This window comes from Talaromyces proteolyticus (assembly GCF_021365285.1).
Source record: "Talaromyces proteolyticus strain PMI_201 chromosome Unknown BGW36scaffold_1, whole genome shotgun sequence".
Classification (NCBI taxonomy): domain Eukaryota; kingdom Fungi; phylum Ascomycota; class Eurotiomycetes; order Eurotiales; family Trichocomaceae; genus Talaromyces; species Talaromyces proteolyticus.
In genome coordinates, this window is record NW_025764277.1 from 1670491 (window position 1) to 1687855 (window position 17365).

Consider the following 17365-nt stretch of genomic DNA (forward strand, 5'->3'; position numbering starts at 1 on the left):
CGCCCAGCGGCCTGTGTGATACAAGAAGCATCACTCCCAGACTGCTGCAGAAATTGCGTTGTCATTACTGCGCAGCGACTCAGTAAGTAATAATATAATATCGATTACATGTAGTAGCAGTAGTAATATTAGTACTACTAGTACTACTACTAATAATAATAATGACGACGACGATAGATGATGTCACGCCCCGTCGCGGACATCGGCCCAGACGCAGCGCCTGATTCCCGGCTTGGCGCCTGGAAGTAGCTAGGATGATAATCATAATTATGCACCGCCAACCTTCCATTAAGTCTGTCTGCTGTCGCGTGTATTTTCTTCCTTAATCGCCCTCGTCCCGACTGTCCGGCGTCGCTGAACCCTCTCTCGCTGCATTGACCTTTCGTCTAGGCTGACCGCCGTGCTGAATTCGAATTGGAACCCTCTCCAGCCATGCCGTGCCAGCCGCGCTCTGTCAACAAATAAATACAGAGGACTGATCTCTCGCCACCACGCAGAAACCGCCGAGGTCGTCTTTGTGTCGCTCTGCTTTTGCCTCTTGCTCTTCTATCGCCATGGAAGAGGATGCCATACCGCCGTCCGACGGCCCTCCCCCGTTGCCGTACTCCCTGCGCCAACGAAAGCGGTCGATTGCCTTCTTCTGGACCCTTTTCGTCATTGACACCCTCGCCCAACCGCTAGTCTTGTATTTTGCGCTCAAATATTGCACAAGTTTGTCGCTGAACATGGGTATGTCTGTTGCCAAAACCAAAACCAGGAAAGATATAGGATTGGTAAAAGCTGACGGAAACTAGTCTTCACCATCAGCACTGCAGCATTGGGCGGCATTTCCGTCTTCGAATACTTTTATCGACTGTATAATCTCATGCGAAAGGACTCACGTGCTCGACCGCTGAATGCGCGCAAGTCATGGGTGTGTTGACCAACTTCAAATGCGTTGAAGAAAACGGACTGATGACATGATAGCTTGATTTTTTCCAAATCAACTTTACTTTTGTATGGCTGATTCTAGCCGTCGAATTGATTGTGTGAGTATCCATCCATTATCTGACAACAAAATGTCTTATCTGACCTGCATTTGTTAACAGTGGAACTGTCAATCCCGATCCCTACCGTAAGCTTATACACACTCAATAACACTAGGTCAATGGCTAATAGATATAGTTCGTCTCCTCGCTATGCCACTCCCTACCGTCATGTTCTACTTTGGCGCCGTCCATCTGACCCTCGATGTCCTACGCATGACTGGCTTCAAAGCTCCCTTCCGCATCTCGTCTACCCCCCAAGGCTCCGTCATGCCGACCGCGCTGTATGTGCTAGTTGAAGATATCGTCGCTGTCGACGGCGGCGGCGGCCAGAAATTTCGCTACGCGCTGCGCACTCGATATCTCTCGAGTCCCTATTTCCGCCGCATGCTCTTTGAAATGAACTGCTTCTGGGCCGGCGGCTCATTGATCGCTGCAGCTGCCATCACGGCGATCATCTTTACAACCACAGAGGACGTAGCTTATACTGTACGTCGTAACCCAAGCCAATACATTCAATCGGATAGAAAATAACTAACACAATTCAAGCTCGGCTGGTCCCTTCCCTTCGCCTGGGCCGCACTATGGATTCTTATCACCTTCCCATGGGTCCAAGCAGAACTGCGACGAGAAAAGGAGACATGGAACCGGGTACCGCACTACGGCGGCGAGCGTTTCGCCGACGACATCACCGTCAATCCACGCACACGCATGAACTCCTTCCAGGCACGCATCCTACCATTTGGGCGGGAAAAGCAGATATCACCGCCGGGCTCGTCCGCCGTCACCGACGAAACCACCGCCAATTCTCCTAATTTCAATAGTAGCCCGCCTACCACTCAACCCCAAGTACAACCATCAGGCGATACTGCCAATACCAATACTGCAATCAATAATACAACATCACCAACCACGGATGCTGAAAGCAGCCATACCGATACCCGAGAACATGAAGACGAAATACGAGAAAAAGATGTCGAGGCTCAATGAAGTAAAACAAGAAATCTTCCGGCTTTACTGTGCTCAAATTCATTCAAGTCTATATAAATGCCGCATATGTCTATTTATAATCTATATTTTTCCATGTGATCTTTTTTATTAGCGATGTTCGTGATCGTTTATCTATACCAGATACCATGAATAGTTTCGGCGTCCAGGGTTGTGTGTCTATCCATCAATCAATTGATATATGTACATGGGATGGATTGATGAGAAAATTGAGATAGGCCGTGAATATTAGAAATTTTCCTACTTTTATTTCTAGACGGAACCGAGTAAACTGAATGAATTGATGCATTTTGTATATCAGAATTGGCCGTTTTCCAAATTTAGGACCTCTATCCACGCCCTGTTTCTATCTGGTCCGGTCCCGCATGTATTGACCTAACCTGTCGCCGTCCTTCCCTAAGTCACATAAATGTACACAGAAGAAACTTTTGTCACTGGCCAATACATCTGAGATATTTTCTTCATGGTCGAGATAAGCTGACGAGGCAAGTCCATCCAAAAATCGCTCGTACATTGGCAAGTAACAAATGGCAAGCGATATCAAGTATATACCAAAAGAATGATATCCTTGGGTAAAAAAAATTCAAAATGAAAATAAAACGAAGCGAAAGAATCATACAATAAAACAAGAAGAGGAAAAATCAGACCAGGCCGTGAACACATGCAAAATTCTGAACCGAAGACAAGATTGTAGCAGAACAACGCCATCGGATGCGAAGCATCACATTTGCCATGTCAAATTAAATAAAGTAATATGTGTACCAAAAAAAAAACAAAAAGGTAAATTCAAAACTCCTCAAATGCCATGCCCATATTTTAGTTTAAGATAGACGGGATAATAGGTGATTGAATATAAAAGTTGTGAGGTAGGTCGAGATTGTTGTTTTATTCGTTGGTATTCGCGGTATGACGGTGGAGCAACTTGCGTCCTAGATTGCGAATAGTTTTCTTCGAACTGTAGATTGTAATTAGTATAAGTAGCTAGAAAAGAAAAGAAAAGAAACGAATAAAGACGTACCTGTCATCATGAGAATTTCCACCGATGCTACGAGAAGTGCTTGGGCGCTCAGATGTCAAACTCCGTCTTGGAACAAGGTCATTTTGTTGAAAATTGCTATCTGTATCTGCCGTTGACTGAAACTCGGATACCATAATGCTGGGTTCTCGTGAACTAGCATTACTCGAAGAATACGAAACGGCGGGTCCAAGAGGGTATGCGCCAGAGCTACTGACAGATTTGTGGAGAGACGAAGAGCCCGACACATCAGTAGTAGAGTCACGTCTAGTGAGATTGCGACTGGCTGAAATGTTCAAGGAAGAGGTATCCGAAGATGGAAGCATAATTTGAGAAGACGAAGCTAGTTCTCGCAGCCGCTGCTGTTGTTGCTTGTTGGGGCGTGGATGTGCCAATTTGTTTCCGAGAATGGCTGGTGCGTGAGAGATCAATGCTTTGATGACATCCTTTTTCAAACGGAGAGCAAGCTCGAGATTCGACCATGTTTTGTTACGATACTCTAGAACCGGCAGGCGGAAGACGAAATCATGTACATCTTCAATATTACGCTCCCCTCGGCCCTTATAACTCAAACATAGTACCACGTCGTTGATCTTGACATTTGCGAGAATCATGTAATTGGACGCTCGGGACATCATTTGAGTAAGATCGTCTGTTTGCTGTTTCTTTGAACCTCTAACCAGCGAGAATTTCTTGGGTTCATTCACCGTGCTAGAGCTGCCGGACATGGCACCAAGTGACTTATCTGTGGACGAACGCGTTAATCCTCGAATACTCTCAGTGGACTTTTTCTTGCTGAGACCACCAGCCGTTGACGAGCGGGGAGACATTCCGGGTCTGTCTCCGGGTGACAGGCGATCTTTATCTTTCGTTATTCTCGTCATTGGTTTGAATCGGCTTGATCTTAAATGGAGAGCATGTTGTCCTTTGCGGTTGTCTGGTAGACTCAAAGTCGGCTGCAACCTCAATTCGATAGAGCCTGGGCCCATGGATGCTGGCGTATCCTCCCCTGTCGAAGTACTGCCTTGGCTGCGAGGCGTCGACACAAAATCAGGAGTAACTTCCCCGTCCATATCTTCCGTTTCGTCGTCTTCGTCTAGAGGCTTGATGTGTTTGACCATGAATGGAGAGAAGCCACCATTTTCGAAAGCGTTGGATCCCGCACCAGGGAAAATGTATTCGAAAAGTTTCTGGCCCAGTTCTCGTTCCAGTTGTACCTTGAGCGGGAACAGGTTCACTTCGAACTGATCCAACACCGGAATACCCGCGACAGCTTCAAGCATATACCACTGAACGCGAAACATTATATCTCCACTCTCAATTCGACTTTTATGATCCATGTAAGGAACGATCATCTGGGGATAGATGGCATTTTCTAGCAGGTTCAGCGCATATAAACGCTCTATCTCGATCATATTATGGTTTGATCCGTCTGTATGATCGGTGCGTTCGTATGAAGCATTGCGCAGCTGAAACTCTACTAATGGCTCATTCTTATCCCGCATCAAATGCCAAACGATATCAGAGGCAGACAAGCAGTATCGCAATGAGGCACTGGCTTTTGACAGAGCTCTTTCATCGGTTCGTCTTTGAGAGGTCGTGATGGCTTTCATAATGAAAAACAATTCATCTTCACAGCTTACCAAATCCTTCTCAAGCGTTATCCGATCTTGCCAACCTTGAACGTCCAAATGCTGGGCTTGAACTTGGAAGTAGTCTCTGATCTCTTCGAGTTGTCGAATACGGTCCTGCAATTTGAAAACCATCTCCGGTGCACCTCTCAAATCACTAAAATCGGAAGCAAACATTATCTTCTCGAGCTTCTCACTCCTGACTTTCTCCAGCGGCTCATTGTAGAGCAACAAGTCCAAAACAATGATATACATTGTGTAGTACTCGTTAGAATCGCAAATTGCCCGAACATCAGGAAAGTCCACCCAGATCTGGTCCACGCGACCCTCGTCACTGTCATGGTGAGGGGTGGTTTCTCCATCACTTTTGGCTACTTCATCATTGTATTTTAGACGAAGGTTGTTATACTTGTCGTACCGGAGAGATGCAGACGTCCGCTGGATAATCCTCGAAAAGCCAAATGGATTGAGTTCAAAGTCAAACATCGCTTCCAGTGTCAGCCATGGTGGCCAAGCCGAACCAGGCGCGTTTCCATATTTATTACCAGCGTAGAACTGCAGGTGTGCCTTGAGATTTTTTTGCGTTGCAACAAAGAATTGGGCGCCATCCATGCGGAGGGAGAATCGGCGTTGCACAAGTCCACTAACATCATCGCTGACTCGACGCTTGTCCATGATCGATATTACCTTCAGCGTCATCCCCTTCGCTGCGATCAGCGTGACAGATCGTGGATTCTTGTCACTTTGTAATTGTATTTGAGGAGCAATAAGATGGAGGTGATAACTGTTCTGAGGCGTAAAATCTGACGATATATTGTCAGTGAAGTCACCAGATCTCGGACGTCCGTGTTCATTTGAGGCTGCTGAAAGGTGGTCATCCGCATTGACAAATCTCTTTGCATCGTGTAACAATTGCTCGATACGTTCCTCCACGCCATCATCATCATCCCGCTCCTGGTCGCTTTCGTGATTTGGAGAGCGATTGAAGAAACCTTTGCGCTTGCGATTGTTTTTATTCTGCTCGTCCACGATGTCGGAAATGAACTTAACGGCTTGGCGTGACATGTAGTATACGAACCCACGCCTCTGGCTGACTTGATGGCCATATCGTACCATGATATCCCGCAGTGAGTTATTCCATTTAACCTGGGGGTTATGGATTGTGAACCGATTATTAAAGTCGGTAGCCAGTTCAACGTCCGGTGGCTCATAATTTCCGTCCATAATCGATTCAGCACTGTCACTATTAGATTCCAGATTTTCGCCGGACCTAGATGATCTGTCACTTCCCTGGGCCTCGCTTGTCGAGTCATTTTGGTTTTCCTCGCCAAAGATGAGCTTTTCCAGGTGACGAAGCCCAGCAAGAAGAAACTTGCGCCGTCTGTCCAGAGATTCTGCCTGCCGAACAAGCAACTCATGCTTGACTTTGAGATCATTGTTCTCCACGCCATCCCTGACCAGCTGAAGCTCATGTTCGCTAAGTTGAAGTTCGTGGTTTTCGGCCTGCACTTCAAGATTGGCGATACGACCCTTGATAAGATCCATCTGTACCCGGCGAGGATCGTTTCCTTGAGACATCACGCACTCATGGGTAGGTTCGTCGCCAAACGGGCTGAACCCAGTGTTAGCCGGTGATACATTGCTATGGTCTGTTTGTCGGAAATATGTAAAGCGAGGCGTATATGCAAGAGGCAGTATTTGAGTCTTAGGCGTGGATTCTTGAGGAAGGATCCAGTCCAGTTCTACAAAATCATCCATGTCAATCCAGCTGAAGTCTCGATCAGGAATCGTGAAGCGAGAAAGATCCACAGAAGTAGTGGGCTGCTGTAATGACACGACAATTTCCTCTGGCCTGGCTTCCACCTCCTCGATGGTTGTCCCTTCAATACTGGCAGAGACAGCTCTGAAATCAGCAGCTTCGAAGTCAAGTTCAGCGCGGTTTATGCGCATAGCGCTAGACTTTAGTTGTTTGAGGCGACCTTTGATCGGGGTGGTAACCTGCTCCCGCCTCTGGTGAATATCAAACTTGAAATTTGAAAGCCGAACCTTTAGGCCAGTTGCAGTTACTACATCTTCACCATAATCTTCTGGTTCTTTGTGCTTGTAGATATGGGAGACGAACAGTGGCGACAGGAGCAGTTTATACTTGACGGTAGCAAGATGCCGGCCAAACTTTTTGCTAGCTTTGGTGATACCAGGCCAAAGAGGACCCTGGCGTACAGGAAGGGACATGACTCCAGAGAACAGTGACCACCAATTAAAGAAGTGGGTGAAAATACGAGGCGTTAGATGAACGGTGTTATAATTTTGGTGCGTTTGATCCGCAATTGTTGGTGCCATGACAGCCACCGACAAGTGGATGTGATTACTCCGAAACCCACGGAATGCATCATAATTCTAGAATCTATAGTTAGCTCAGTTACATCCCTCTCACGAAAGTTACTTGCCTTTAGTTGAGAACCTTCTATATAGTGCGGATTCTTGAGAACCACATCATAATGGGGCTTGAAATCAAAAGATCGCTCTTTACCCACGTCGCGTTCAAATACCAATCCTGCAAGCCATTTAACACTTCCGGACAATTTCATCAGAACTTTCTTGAACTGGGCGGCATTTTTCGCTGAATAACTTGCTGGCAGTTTTGCCTCGTCCAAAGCATATTCAAACAAATAACGGGCCTCGTGACTGTAATCTGGCACAGCAAGAACATATTCTCCACTTGTCACAGTCATGAATTCTTTAGGGTCGTCGCTAGGATGAATATACCACTGGACATCTTTGCGCCAACACATCACAAAGCCAGCCCCAAATCCTGTTATGATGTATGGATCACGAGACCCCTTCATGCGTAAATGAACATCGCCATCGCCTTTCCATCGAACCTTGATCCTGGAGTGGAAACTTAATCGAATTTTATCCCAGAATCCAACACGTTCAGATGGATCAACTTCTGGCTTCGTGAATCCTTCGATGATCTTCATCATGTCTTGTATGACAGGCTGATATGACATGCACCATGTGAAACTAGTTGGAAGACTAGTGTTGATATCGAAATTTGGCTCTGAGTACGTTTTAACTGGAGCGACAGTCCGTCGAATGTTGACATAGACACCCTCGGTAATTTGTCCATCTGAGGATTTAGCAGCAGGTACAATACAAACTCTAACATCTCGAGTGGATTCATAATTCCGGTATTCTTCCGCAATCACAAAGTCTGTCTTTAATGACCAGCTCGGCAATCGAGGGGACTGGCCGGGGCGAAGAGCGGGGATATGGAGAAGATCCAGGGGGTAATCGCGTAACGTAACTCTAGCCTCTCCCATATCCAACTGAAGGCTCATAGGAATAAGCAGGGAATACTCCATTCCTACGGGCATGCCCTTACCGATCCTATGTAAAAATTTGGGATACTCAGCTACAGGGAAGGATGGTTTATCAATAACCAAATGCACATCGCTGATCAAGGTAGACATCAACGCAGGCCGATTGGGAATGGCAAGAATCGGCTCATCGTCTTCAGCATCCTCAGGCGGTTCATCAGCACCGGCAAAGAGAGTTCGTAGTTGGCTAATAGATTTGGCTTGAAACTGCATTGCGGCATCAATCTTTGACTTCCAATCACGAGCATTATATTCCTGCAAACGACGCCATGCCTCCGTTTCTGAAACTTTAGCGGTAGACGTGATGCTTGCGGCGCCATCTGTATCGTAACGAGCTCGTCCGTATTTTGCGTCCTTATCCACAGGCCGTCGAGACTCTCTAGGATCAATACTTGCACTTCGTCTCCTATCTTCGCTTCTTCGTCCACGATGGGAGTCCGGATGAGCTGAGTGGGCACGATATCGAGATGGGTTGCGCTTGTTTTCGGCATCTTTCACTTTTTGAGCCTTGATTCTGAAAGCTTCCTCACGAGCCAAGCGATGTCTCTGTTCCACTAGGCCCGCTCGGTAGATACAACCAAGCCGCCACTCGAACGCGTCGTCTTCTAATTGGAAAGCTAATGCTTTGCTGCGTAATGAAATCCGAGGCACAATCTTGGGTCCCTCTGGATCTTTGTGGAGGACATCTTCATCAGAGTCGGTTTTAAAACGGTGGCGTAAGGCCTTCAGGGCTTTAAATGTGTTGATGAAATTATTGAACACTCGATGCATAATCAAATGATGAGGAACGCCTAGTCGGATAAAGTCTGCCGATACATCAATAGAACGCTCGTCCTTAATTTCACGACCTTGTAGCTTTTTGCTTTCACGTAAATCTACTCTGACAGTGTTCATGGAAAGCACTCTCGCCCATACACCCTTCATTCGCGGAGCAGCGACATGCAATCGAGCTAAGTGGCATCGCAAAAATGGCGCCGACCAACGGTGACTGCCTGCTGCGAGCCCGTAAATTTGTAACATTAACCGAGGATCATCAGGCATGACAGCTTTGACTTGTACAAGGCCAACACGCAGATCCACCGTGGTTAACTCGGAGCGCTGTGACGGCGGAACTGGTGTGGGAAGAGACGCTCTAGAGAATGACTTGAATTGATAGTCGCTCGATGCTTTATCAACTGGCGCCCGTACGAATGTCTCATGCAGCACATTTGCCGCAACCCCCAGCGAGTATATTCTGTACAATGAAAACTCCAAATATAAAGCTTTCATGGTCGAATTTATGTGGAAAATTGGACCTTGCAAGTCACTCTGACTACTAAAAGCAACCTCACATCGTGGCAAAGAAAGAAAGGACTCTGGTTCCATGTAGTCTTCGGCTTCAATTACGAAGCCTTCGAGGCCTCTGATGTGCACAGCAAGTCTCCGACCATCAGCATGGCTATTGGCAGTCCTTCGCGGAGGGGAAGTGGGAGGAAAGCGGAAAGCAGGGTCATCGCTGATAGAAGAGTGAGAATGGCTGGACGTTCGTCGTCTTGAAACATTCTTCATAGGCTCGAGCTTCTGTGCGCGATAGTCAGCGGTCCATGACTCGAGTTGAAGGGCGACTCCACGCGGGGTCTTTGATGATCCTGGAGGAGGACCAGCAACCTCGAAGTTCAGTTCAGTGGCTTCGAATTGCACCCGCATCAACCAAGGGGGAAGGCGGCGCAGGAAACTGGACTTCTGATCGCTTGCTGTCGAAGGGACTCCTCTTCTTGGTCTGAGCTGGGCTCGAAACTGCTCAACAACCTGTTTCATCCCGCGGTTTACGTCGGCGTTAACCATGTGGACGGAAAATGAATTCAAGCTACCAGATACGAAGACACAGACTTCGGGTGTAGCATTGAGGTGGACACGAACTTCCATGTTTTTGGTTTGAAGAAGATTGTGCTTGGCGCCAGCTGGTGTCTGGTAATAGAGCTGGTGAGAAGCAACGCGATATACGGATGACAAAGAATAGTCGATTCCGGCTTCAGCGGAATGGGATGACTCGATATCTAGTGATATGGATGAAATAGAAGAAATTAAAAGGTTATAATCGCCGGCATCGACTGAGGCGTCCTTTGGAATGGGTAGCACGAATCGTAACACGGGCTCATGCACCGAGAGTTTGATGCTAGCCTTTGGTAATAATCGTGAAATAATATGATGATTGTCTCGCTTTTTCCTGCGCGGGGATGTTGTTCTTGTCTGCGCTAGCCGAAGGACTTGGGAGACATGGCGAGGCTCCAAATCAAGAGAAGGAGAGGTGATAACGAGGTTGGCGAATAAAACATTACTATTACGTGCCTCTGCATCGCGTTCGTCGGAAAAGCTTACAGTCTTGGAAGGAAGGGTTGTTTTGATCGTTGTGGTGGCCATGGGTACGTAAAGAAGCCTGTCTGTTGCTCCAGAGGTATCTTCCAAACTGACGGAGACAGAAATCGCAGCTAACAAAGCCTGGTGGGCCACATCTCGTTTTTGAAAATACATTCGATGGGCTGGGGAATTGGGATCCATGCGATGCAAATCGATACCGATTTCATGGGTGACGAGATTAAGTTGCATATCCTTTTGCTCGGCGGCTGTAGCGGGAATGCACCTTGAGACACGGAAAAAGCTCAAAGCTACCTGTATTTCCTCAATGCCGCGTAAAATTGAACTTGCAAACTCCTTCGAATCGGCAACGGTTTGGACAATAACATCTTCTCTAGACCCAGGCTTGTCTAGCTCTTGCACGAAGTCCGCAAATGAAATCTCATCATCTGTTTCTGTTGGCGACTCCACTTTGAAGGGCATCTTTTGGGCTTGTCCGACTCGTTGGGAGAGTAGCATCAGATCGTCGTATGGAACATGCAGTCGACCAATTTTGATAGCCACAGAGGTGTCTCGTAGACCCTCTAAGTCCTGATACAAATGGCCATGAATATTCAACTGCAGGTTGTCCAAGAGCTCCATGGGTTCCCGGCCATCGACCGCTAGTAAAATGTTCCGAACAGTCATTATCCATTCCGCGGGGCGAGATCCCTGTGACTGTGGCTTCTTATGGCGGAACAGCCGGCCACGTTCCACCATCTTTCGCCTAGTATCAACTGCCATTGTGAAAGCCCCCACCTGGATATGCCCAGCATCGACGAAGTGTACGGCGGCGTTAGTGGCATGTACATCAATCATCGCGAGCCAGTGGATATACGTATGTAGGCGCTTTATCCTCTCCTTCAGTCTCGTCAGTCTCTTCCACGTCTCGCTGCGCCTCGACGAGCTCTTTGGTGTGCCAAAAGTCGCATCTTGGGGCATGGCCGGAGACCCGTTCGAAGAGGCGGGCCGCGAGGCACCTTTTCCATGACTATCGTTATTTCCATGCTTCAGCAATTTCGGGTCTACCGTTACTTTGAGGTCGGTCAATCGCAGGCTGATCCACGTCGGTTGGGAGAAGGACGGTCGGTGTAAAGATAATCCCAGGCCGCGAATGTCAATTTGCACGCCTTCCCGGGGAGCATAGGCAATACGTCTCAGAGAAAAATAACCAATGCGCTGGATTGAGACACCGGTGGCGATGCGAACAATCGCGAACAGGATAAACGAGGAGACATAGAGCAATAGCACTCCCACCAGCACGGTGGTGGGGGTGAAGAACGACATGCTGGCACAACCGTCCGTGGACAGCTCAAGCTCCACGGTCTGTTCGGCGCGCGACTCACTCGATTTTAATCATTCGTGCCGATCCTGTTTCCTCATTCATCGCGATTCGCCAGGGATACCGTCCTCGTCTTCTGGCTGGCGACCGACTCGTGCACGCGATTGCGATAGCGAAAAGGGGGGGAGTGCGCAGTCCCAGTCGACTAAGGATTGGTGACGAGTTGAGTTCGATAGTGTGTCATTTGGAGGTAAGGGGGAAGAGAGCGTGCATGCTCTATAGCGTGCGGATGGCGGACAGACACAAGGTTCCAAGACGGTCGACCGGACGGATGGCAATTTGTGCAGAGAGTCGAGACTGGGTCAGGGATATGGATGGTTGAAGAAAGGAAAAGGTTGGTGGTATACGGCTTGCAGTGTACCCGGATGTGCGGGCGAGCTGACTGCCAGATTAGTTCTGGCCCGTTACACTGGGCCGTTCACTGCGCTTAGTGGGTTGTCCAATAGGGCGCCCGGGGAGGTCCGGCAACTGCCGCCCAGCCTGGGCCTGCGCACTATTACTACTTAATTAAGTCTTATCATTCTTCGCAGTGCGACTGTATATCTTGCTCCGCCACTCCCGTTGCGCGCTACATTTCGATAAGTACGATGAATGCCAGCCCATTGGCCTCTTCGCATCGCAATTATCATCCATTCAACGCTAATGGTTGTTCACTATCCGATTTATAACTAATCTATTTGTGCAGCATACTCGTCAACCGGTCCAGTACCAAAATATGAGAAAGTTACATCATATATAAATCTAGATCAATCATAATACAACATTGAAGTCAGTGGCAAATGTCTATCTACATGGACATGTACACTTCAACCAGTGAAAACAATCAAGGCTTGGAAGCCTGGTCCTCGGCACGTTGCGCACCCTTGTGGTTGATCTCCAGATCCCGCTCTCGCTGCAGGCCCTCGATCTTCTCGTCCAGAAGAGCCATTTCCGCCTCAATGCTTAACACTTTCTCGTTCAGCAGATGCTTGAATTCGTCATCCGATAGGGACCGCAGTGGAATCCACTTGGACTCAGCCATGCGCTGCAGGATGGGCTTCGAAACCTTGCCTTCGTTCTCCTGCTGTCGCCGTTGGACGACATTCCAGGCACTCTGTCCCAAACATCCAACCAGTGAGAATACGACAAGGCCGGGGATGAATTTACCTCCTGGGGCTCGTTAGTAAGCAAAGTATCTAGGAAGGCCATAGTCATTACCCATCAACCGCGTCACAATGCCGCCTGAAAGACCGCCAGAGATCGTACTGGAATAGACTCGCTCCCGTGGCGTAGCATGATCTTGGAAATGCAGATGTAGAATATTGCTTCGGATCCCTGGTTTCCTCCCTGTTAGTATCTGATCCAGCCGCATCCTCTTTATCCAGTTCTTACACCAAAAGGAGCTGCCCCAAGCAGCCCAGTGAATACTATGCGAGAGCGAGTGTACAATGGGGTGCTTGGTCGCTCTCAAAATCCCCGAAGCACCTCCATACGTGAAACCAGCAAATGCTATTCATCCGCTTGTTAGCCAGTCCGAAGCATGGCAGGCCGAAGACATACCACTCAGTGCGCCAACTTTCAGGGACGAAGCTAGAAGTCCGGTGTCTGCCACCGGATTCTGGTCCTGCTGGTCGGTAGTCATCGTTCTGTGCAGTCCATGGCAGAAACACTGGTGGTTTCCTGCACAGAGACAAAGAAGGCGCCATGTGCTGCCAATGCGGAAGGCACGACCGTTTGCCGTGTTTGCACTACATCACGTGCGGCTTTGGATAACTCGACTTAGTGTTTGGTATTGTCAGGACCCACTTCGGGCATACACAAATTTTTGGAAGCCTGCGTTGGACCCCTGTTTACTAACAAATTATATTAGGCACTATACCTATTTTAGTAAGTAGCAATGGAGAAAATTCTACAAGTGATTTTGATCTAGCTATTTTAAGATTTTGGCGACTGTTACGCCGCCACCAAGAGACTTTTCCAAGTTTTGATTGGCTGAGAAATTTTTCTGGCCAATTAAAGCGCTTTAATTAGACCCGCTTTAAAATTACGCAAATCGTCAATTTGACATGACAAGGTCTTGTCATGTTATGTTTACAATACACACTCTCTGCCTGGCATTTCACAAAACCCTATAGTAGATGTCTCAACTCCCTCTCTATATTATTATTCTTATTCTTCATCTTACCATTATTGCTGCTACCATCTTCATAGTTCAGCAGCCTTGACTGCCAGTACAGAAGCGGCATTATTTCCAAGGGCAAGAACAAAGACTGGTGTTCTCTTTGTCGACGACTACTAATATACCATATACTATACAACACTTAATAACAGCCTTCGAGAATTCTCGCCCAGAACTTGGCATTGCTCTCAGTCTCTCCACGCCTGGGCAAAAGGCAACGTGAATGTGCGAATGAAAGTGTAGTTTGTGGCCGGATGCAAGGTCTATGCTAGCACCTGGAGCCTTATCCCACAAATGGCATTCGCAAAAGGACACAGGAGTGGAGGGAGAAGATGCAAAATACAAATAATAGCAGTGAAACCACGGGTCGATATAAATATTAATATTAGTATTAATTAGAAGCAGAAGAATGAATATTGTTCCTAATAGTTCCCTTAGTACGTACTTAGCAACAGAGTGCGCGGCCGCGACCGCACTAAGCAATTATCGCTGCAGGCTGACTTTTCTAGCCGTTATTACTAAAAATTATCCTCACGCCGTATCGACAACTTCCCCTCTGTCTGATCCTCGCGGAGTACCACCATCACGACTCTCTCGACTGCCACCGGCTACTTGTGATACATTCTCCCCTCGTCGCCTCTCCCAGAACTGCTGCGACCCTTGCTGGAGGATATTTCCGCCTTTCAGCAAATTTTCCATCTAGCGAATTCTCGGCTCCAAGAAGGGAAGAGACGCGCACAACACCCTGCGCGCTTTTCCTGCCCCATCAATTGCAATCATGGGTTCGTCGCCATACCCTCTGCCTCGCTTTCCGCGGTGGTCGTAGTTGGTATTCTATATCGAATATGGCTAATTTACTGGTGCAGCGCCCAAACAGAAAGCCCAGAAGATGTCCATAGGGACCTTCTTGGCGGATGAGAGTGGGTTCCCACGCTTCCTGGGTGAGCGAGAACAGAAATGGCTAACTTGCGATAGACTTCGGTTCTTGGGCCGATGAAATGGAGGACATGCCCTTGCCTTGTAAGCTTCGAGCCCTTCTTGTGTGAAAGAGGCCGCTGCCGATGTTGACTGAAATCGTCAGCCGGTATGCCGCCAATCACACCGCGCCACACTCGATGCCATTTCCATCCTTGACCAAGTTTCAAAACTAATATGTGCTATTTTAGCCACCTCGGAATCGCGCTCGACCTTTGGCGGGGAACGTCGCACTGTCAGTTCAACTGCGGGCTTCGGAAACGGCTATAACGGTACGGACACCGAAAGAAGAAGAGTCAATCTTTGCTGTAATCTCGTCTAACTAGTAATAGATCGCGAACGTCCAGCATTCGCCCGTCCTGACCTACCTCTTCCCACAGAGCCCCCGTATACCGCCCACATTGGGAACCTATCCTTCGATGCAACTTCTGAGGATGTCTCCCAACTGTTCGCCGACTGCGAAGTGACCAACGTCCGGATCGTCGAGGATAAGCTGAACCGCACTCCCAAGGGCTTCGGCTATGTTGAATTCGCCAGCGTTGAGGGCTTGAAGAAGGCGCTCACATTCTCAGGCACATCTCTTCAAGGACGTGGTATTCGTGTCAGCATTGCAGAGCCACGTATGTGTTACAATTCCCCGTTTTTGCGTTTGGTTGATACAGTTTGACTGACCATTTTTTAGCCAAGGAATCTCAACAGTCTCGTGACTTCAGCGACTGGACTAGGAAAGGTCCTCTCCCAGACCTGCCTCGCCGTGGAAACGACCGACCTGCTCGGGACTTCCCTGATAACATTTCGGATGGAGGGAGTGTACGGGGCGAGCGACGCCGCTTTGAAGGTGATGGAAAGCCCCGCGACTTTGGAAATTGGGAGCGCAAGGGTCCATTGTCTCCGGTTTCTGCCGCTGCTGTCGGACGTGAAGGAGGCCGCCCACGAAACACCGAGGGTTCAGGTTTTCGCAAGAACTCCCCAGCGTGGGGAGAAGGACGTTCCCAGGACGGCTCAAGACCACCTCGCCGTGAGTTTCAGGAGCGACCCGAAAGACCAGAGCGTACTCCCACAGCAGCCGATTTGGACAACCAGTGGAGAGCACGTATGCGCCCGGATCCTGCCCCCAAGGAGCCCAGCGCTCCATCTTCGCCCGTTGCAGCTACCCCAACCCCTGCTGCTCCTGCTCCCGCTGTGCGACCGAAACTAAACTTGCAGAAAAGGACAGTGTCGGAAAATGTCCAGAGCCCCCCACCCAGCGCTGGTGGTGCTGGTGACTCCAAGGCAAGCCCATTCGGTGCTGCCCGGCCTATTGATACTGCTGCTAGGGAGCGAGAGGTAGCCGAGAAGCGTGATCGGGCCCGCAAGGAAGCTGAGGATAAGACCAAATCTGAGAAGGCAGAAAAACGTCAGTCAAAGGAGAAGACCAAGTCCGAGAAGGCGGCGGATGGTGATGCCAATGGAGCTAAGGAGACGGATCCTGATGTCCCGAAGAAGTCGAATTTCGAGGTCCTTCGACGGGCCGACGAGGATGGGAGTGGCATGGCAGCTGACGAGGAGGAGACCGAGGCTGCTGAGGAATCTACTGCTACAAAGGATGCGACAAAAGAAGCGCCTTCTGGCAAAGCCAACGGTAGCTGGCGAAAGGCTGAGCCTGCTGCGAATGAGGCCGATGACGAAGGCTGGAGCACCGTTTCTACTGGCAAACGCAACAAGGGCCGTGGCCGCGGTTATTAATGTCGCCTCTCTGTCGATGTCACCTCGTGTCATGCGATAGAGCATTGCAGAAACGCATTTCCCGCTTCTTTCCAATGTTGGCACCTCGAACGACTGGAACATGAGCAACGAGGTTACGCAGAATGACATTTGCATAATGCAACTTCTTCTTTTCCTACTTTCCTGTTTCTTCAATCCCTCATATCCTGACGGCAATACACGATGATGACCTGCCGAGTCTCCTTGTACCTCTTTTGGTTATGATGGTGGCTGCGTGCAACTTTTCCTTTCGTCTCTAGATCATGTCGAATTTCTTTTCCCTTCTCTCCCTCCTCATTCCCACCTTGTCTGGTACCACGGTGTTTTCTCTCTTCTGTTCGGGTCAATTCCCTGGTGCAAGTTCTTTTTTATAATTCTTTTTATTTTCTTGTTACCATCGAAAGCGCGGTTGTCTTTGCTAAAAAGTTTTCTTGCCTGTCTGTGCCACTACTAGGGATCTCCTTTACGAAGACCTTATCTATGATGCATCTATTGGCTATAGGCTTCTATGGAGGATTGTATGTAACGCACGAGAAAAGAATTTCCGATCTTTCATCCTCCATTACAATAATCTAAATCTTACATTAAGCACAATCCAGTAACCGGTATAGAGATGTCGATAGACCCAGCAAAAGCCTGAACGCACTAACAGCGGAATTTTATACCATGTTTAGGCAAAGGAAGACATCCGAGGTCTGGACTTCTGACTCGCCCG

At 48.5% G+C, this 17365-nt stretch overlaps 4 protein-coding genes across 4 annotated transcripts; 2 read left to right on the top strand and 2 right to left on the bottom strand.

The window, feature by feature from the left end:
* Window positions 1-578: 578 nt before the first annotated feature.
* Window positions 579-1901, top strand: BGW36DRAFT_263589 (uncharacterized protein; the record flags this gene model as incomplete). Its single annotated transcript, XM_046210096.1, has 6 exons — window positions 579-729; window positions 795-913; window positions 967-1028; window positions 1089-1114; window positions 1165-1514; window positions 1575-1901. Coding segments are annotated over 6 exons (1035 nt in total), but the record flags the coding sequence as incomplete, so codon positions are not given.
* A 928-nt stretch (window positions 1902-2829) lies between these two features.
* On the bottom strand, window positions 2830-11852 carry BGW36DRAFT_10428 (mitochondrial protein from FMP27-domain-containing protein). Its single transcript, XM_046209183.1, has 3 exons — window positions 7127-11852; window positions 3052-7076; window positions 2830-2988 (listed from the first exon to the last, which is right to left on the bottom strand). The coding sequence occupies exons 1-3, from the start codon at window positions 11717-11719 to the stop codon at window positions 2919-2921; spliced, it is 8688 nt and encodes a 2895-aa protein (XP_046077878.1). The 5' UTR covers window positions 11720-11852; the 3' UTR covers window positions 2830-2918.
* A 457-nt stretch (window positions 11853-12309) lies between these two features.
* BGW36DRAFT_367205 (uncharacterized protein) lies at window positions 12310-13494 on the bottom strand. Its single transcript, XM_046214838.1, has 4 exons — window positions 13314-13494; window positions 13146-13262; window positions 12972-13088; window positions 12310-12923 (listed from the first exon to the last, which is right to left on the bottom strand). Exons 1-4 carry the CDS (start codon window positions 13393-13395, stop codon window positions 12598-12600), a joined length of 642 nt encoding a protein of 213 aa, XP_046077879.1. The 5' UTR covers window positions 13396-13494; the 3' UTR covers window positions 12310-12597.
* Window positions 13495-14821: 1327 nt separating this feature from the next.
* Window positions 14822-16632, top strand: BGW36DRAFT_421823 (uncharacterized protein; the record flags this gene model as incomplete). Its single annotated transcript, XM_046219622.1, has 5 exons — window positions 14822-14852; window positions 14908-14952; window positions 15099-15179; window positions 15240-15527; window positions 15590-16632. 5 exons carry the CDS (start codon window positions 14822-14824, stop codon window positions 16630-16632), a joined length of 1488 nt encoding a protein of 495 aa, XP_046077880.1.
* Window positions 16633-17365: the final 733 nt, after the last annotated feature.

Excerpts from the sequence above, each read along its gene's own strand:
- BGW36DRAFT_367205 (XM_046214838.1), bottom strand. The coding sequence starts at position 13,395 with ATGACTACCGACCAGCAGGACCAGAATCCGGTGGCAGACACCGGACTT. Across the intron at positions 13,263-13,313 it reads GAAAGTTGGCGCACTGAGTG|CATTTGCTGGTTTCACGTAT; the intron begins GTATGTCTTCGG and ends GCGGATGAATAG. Across the intron at positions 12,924-12,971 it reads CATTGTGACGCGGTTGATGG|GAGGTAAATTCATCCCCGGC; the intron begins GTAATGACTATG and ends AACGAGCCCCAG.
- BGW36DRAFT_10428 (XM_046209183.1), bottom strand. The coding sequence starts at position 11,719 with ATGTCGTTCTTCACCCCCACCACCGTGCTGGTGGGAGTGCTATTGCTC. Across the intron at positions 7,077-7,126 it reads TAGAAGGTTCTCAACTAAAG|AATTATGATGCATTCCGTGG; the intron begins GCAAGTAACTTT and ends TATAGATTCTAG. Across the intron at positions 2,989-3,051 it reads GGAAATTCTCATGATGACAG|TTCGAAGAAAACTATTCGCA; the intron begins GTACGTCTTTAT and ends TACAATCTACAG.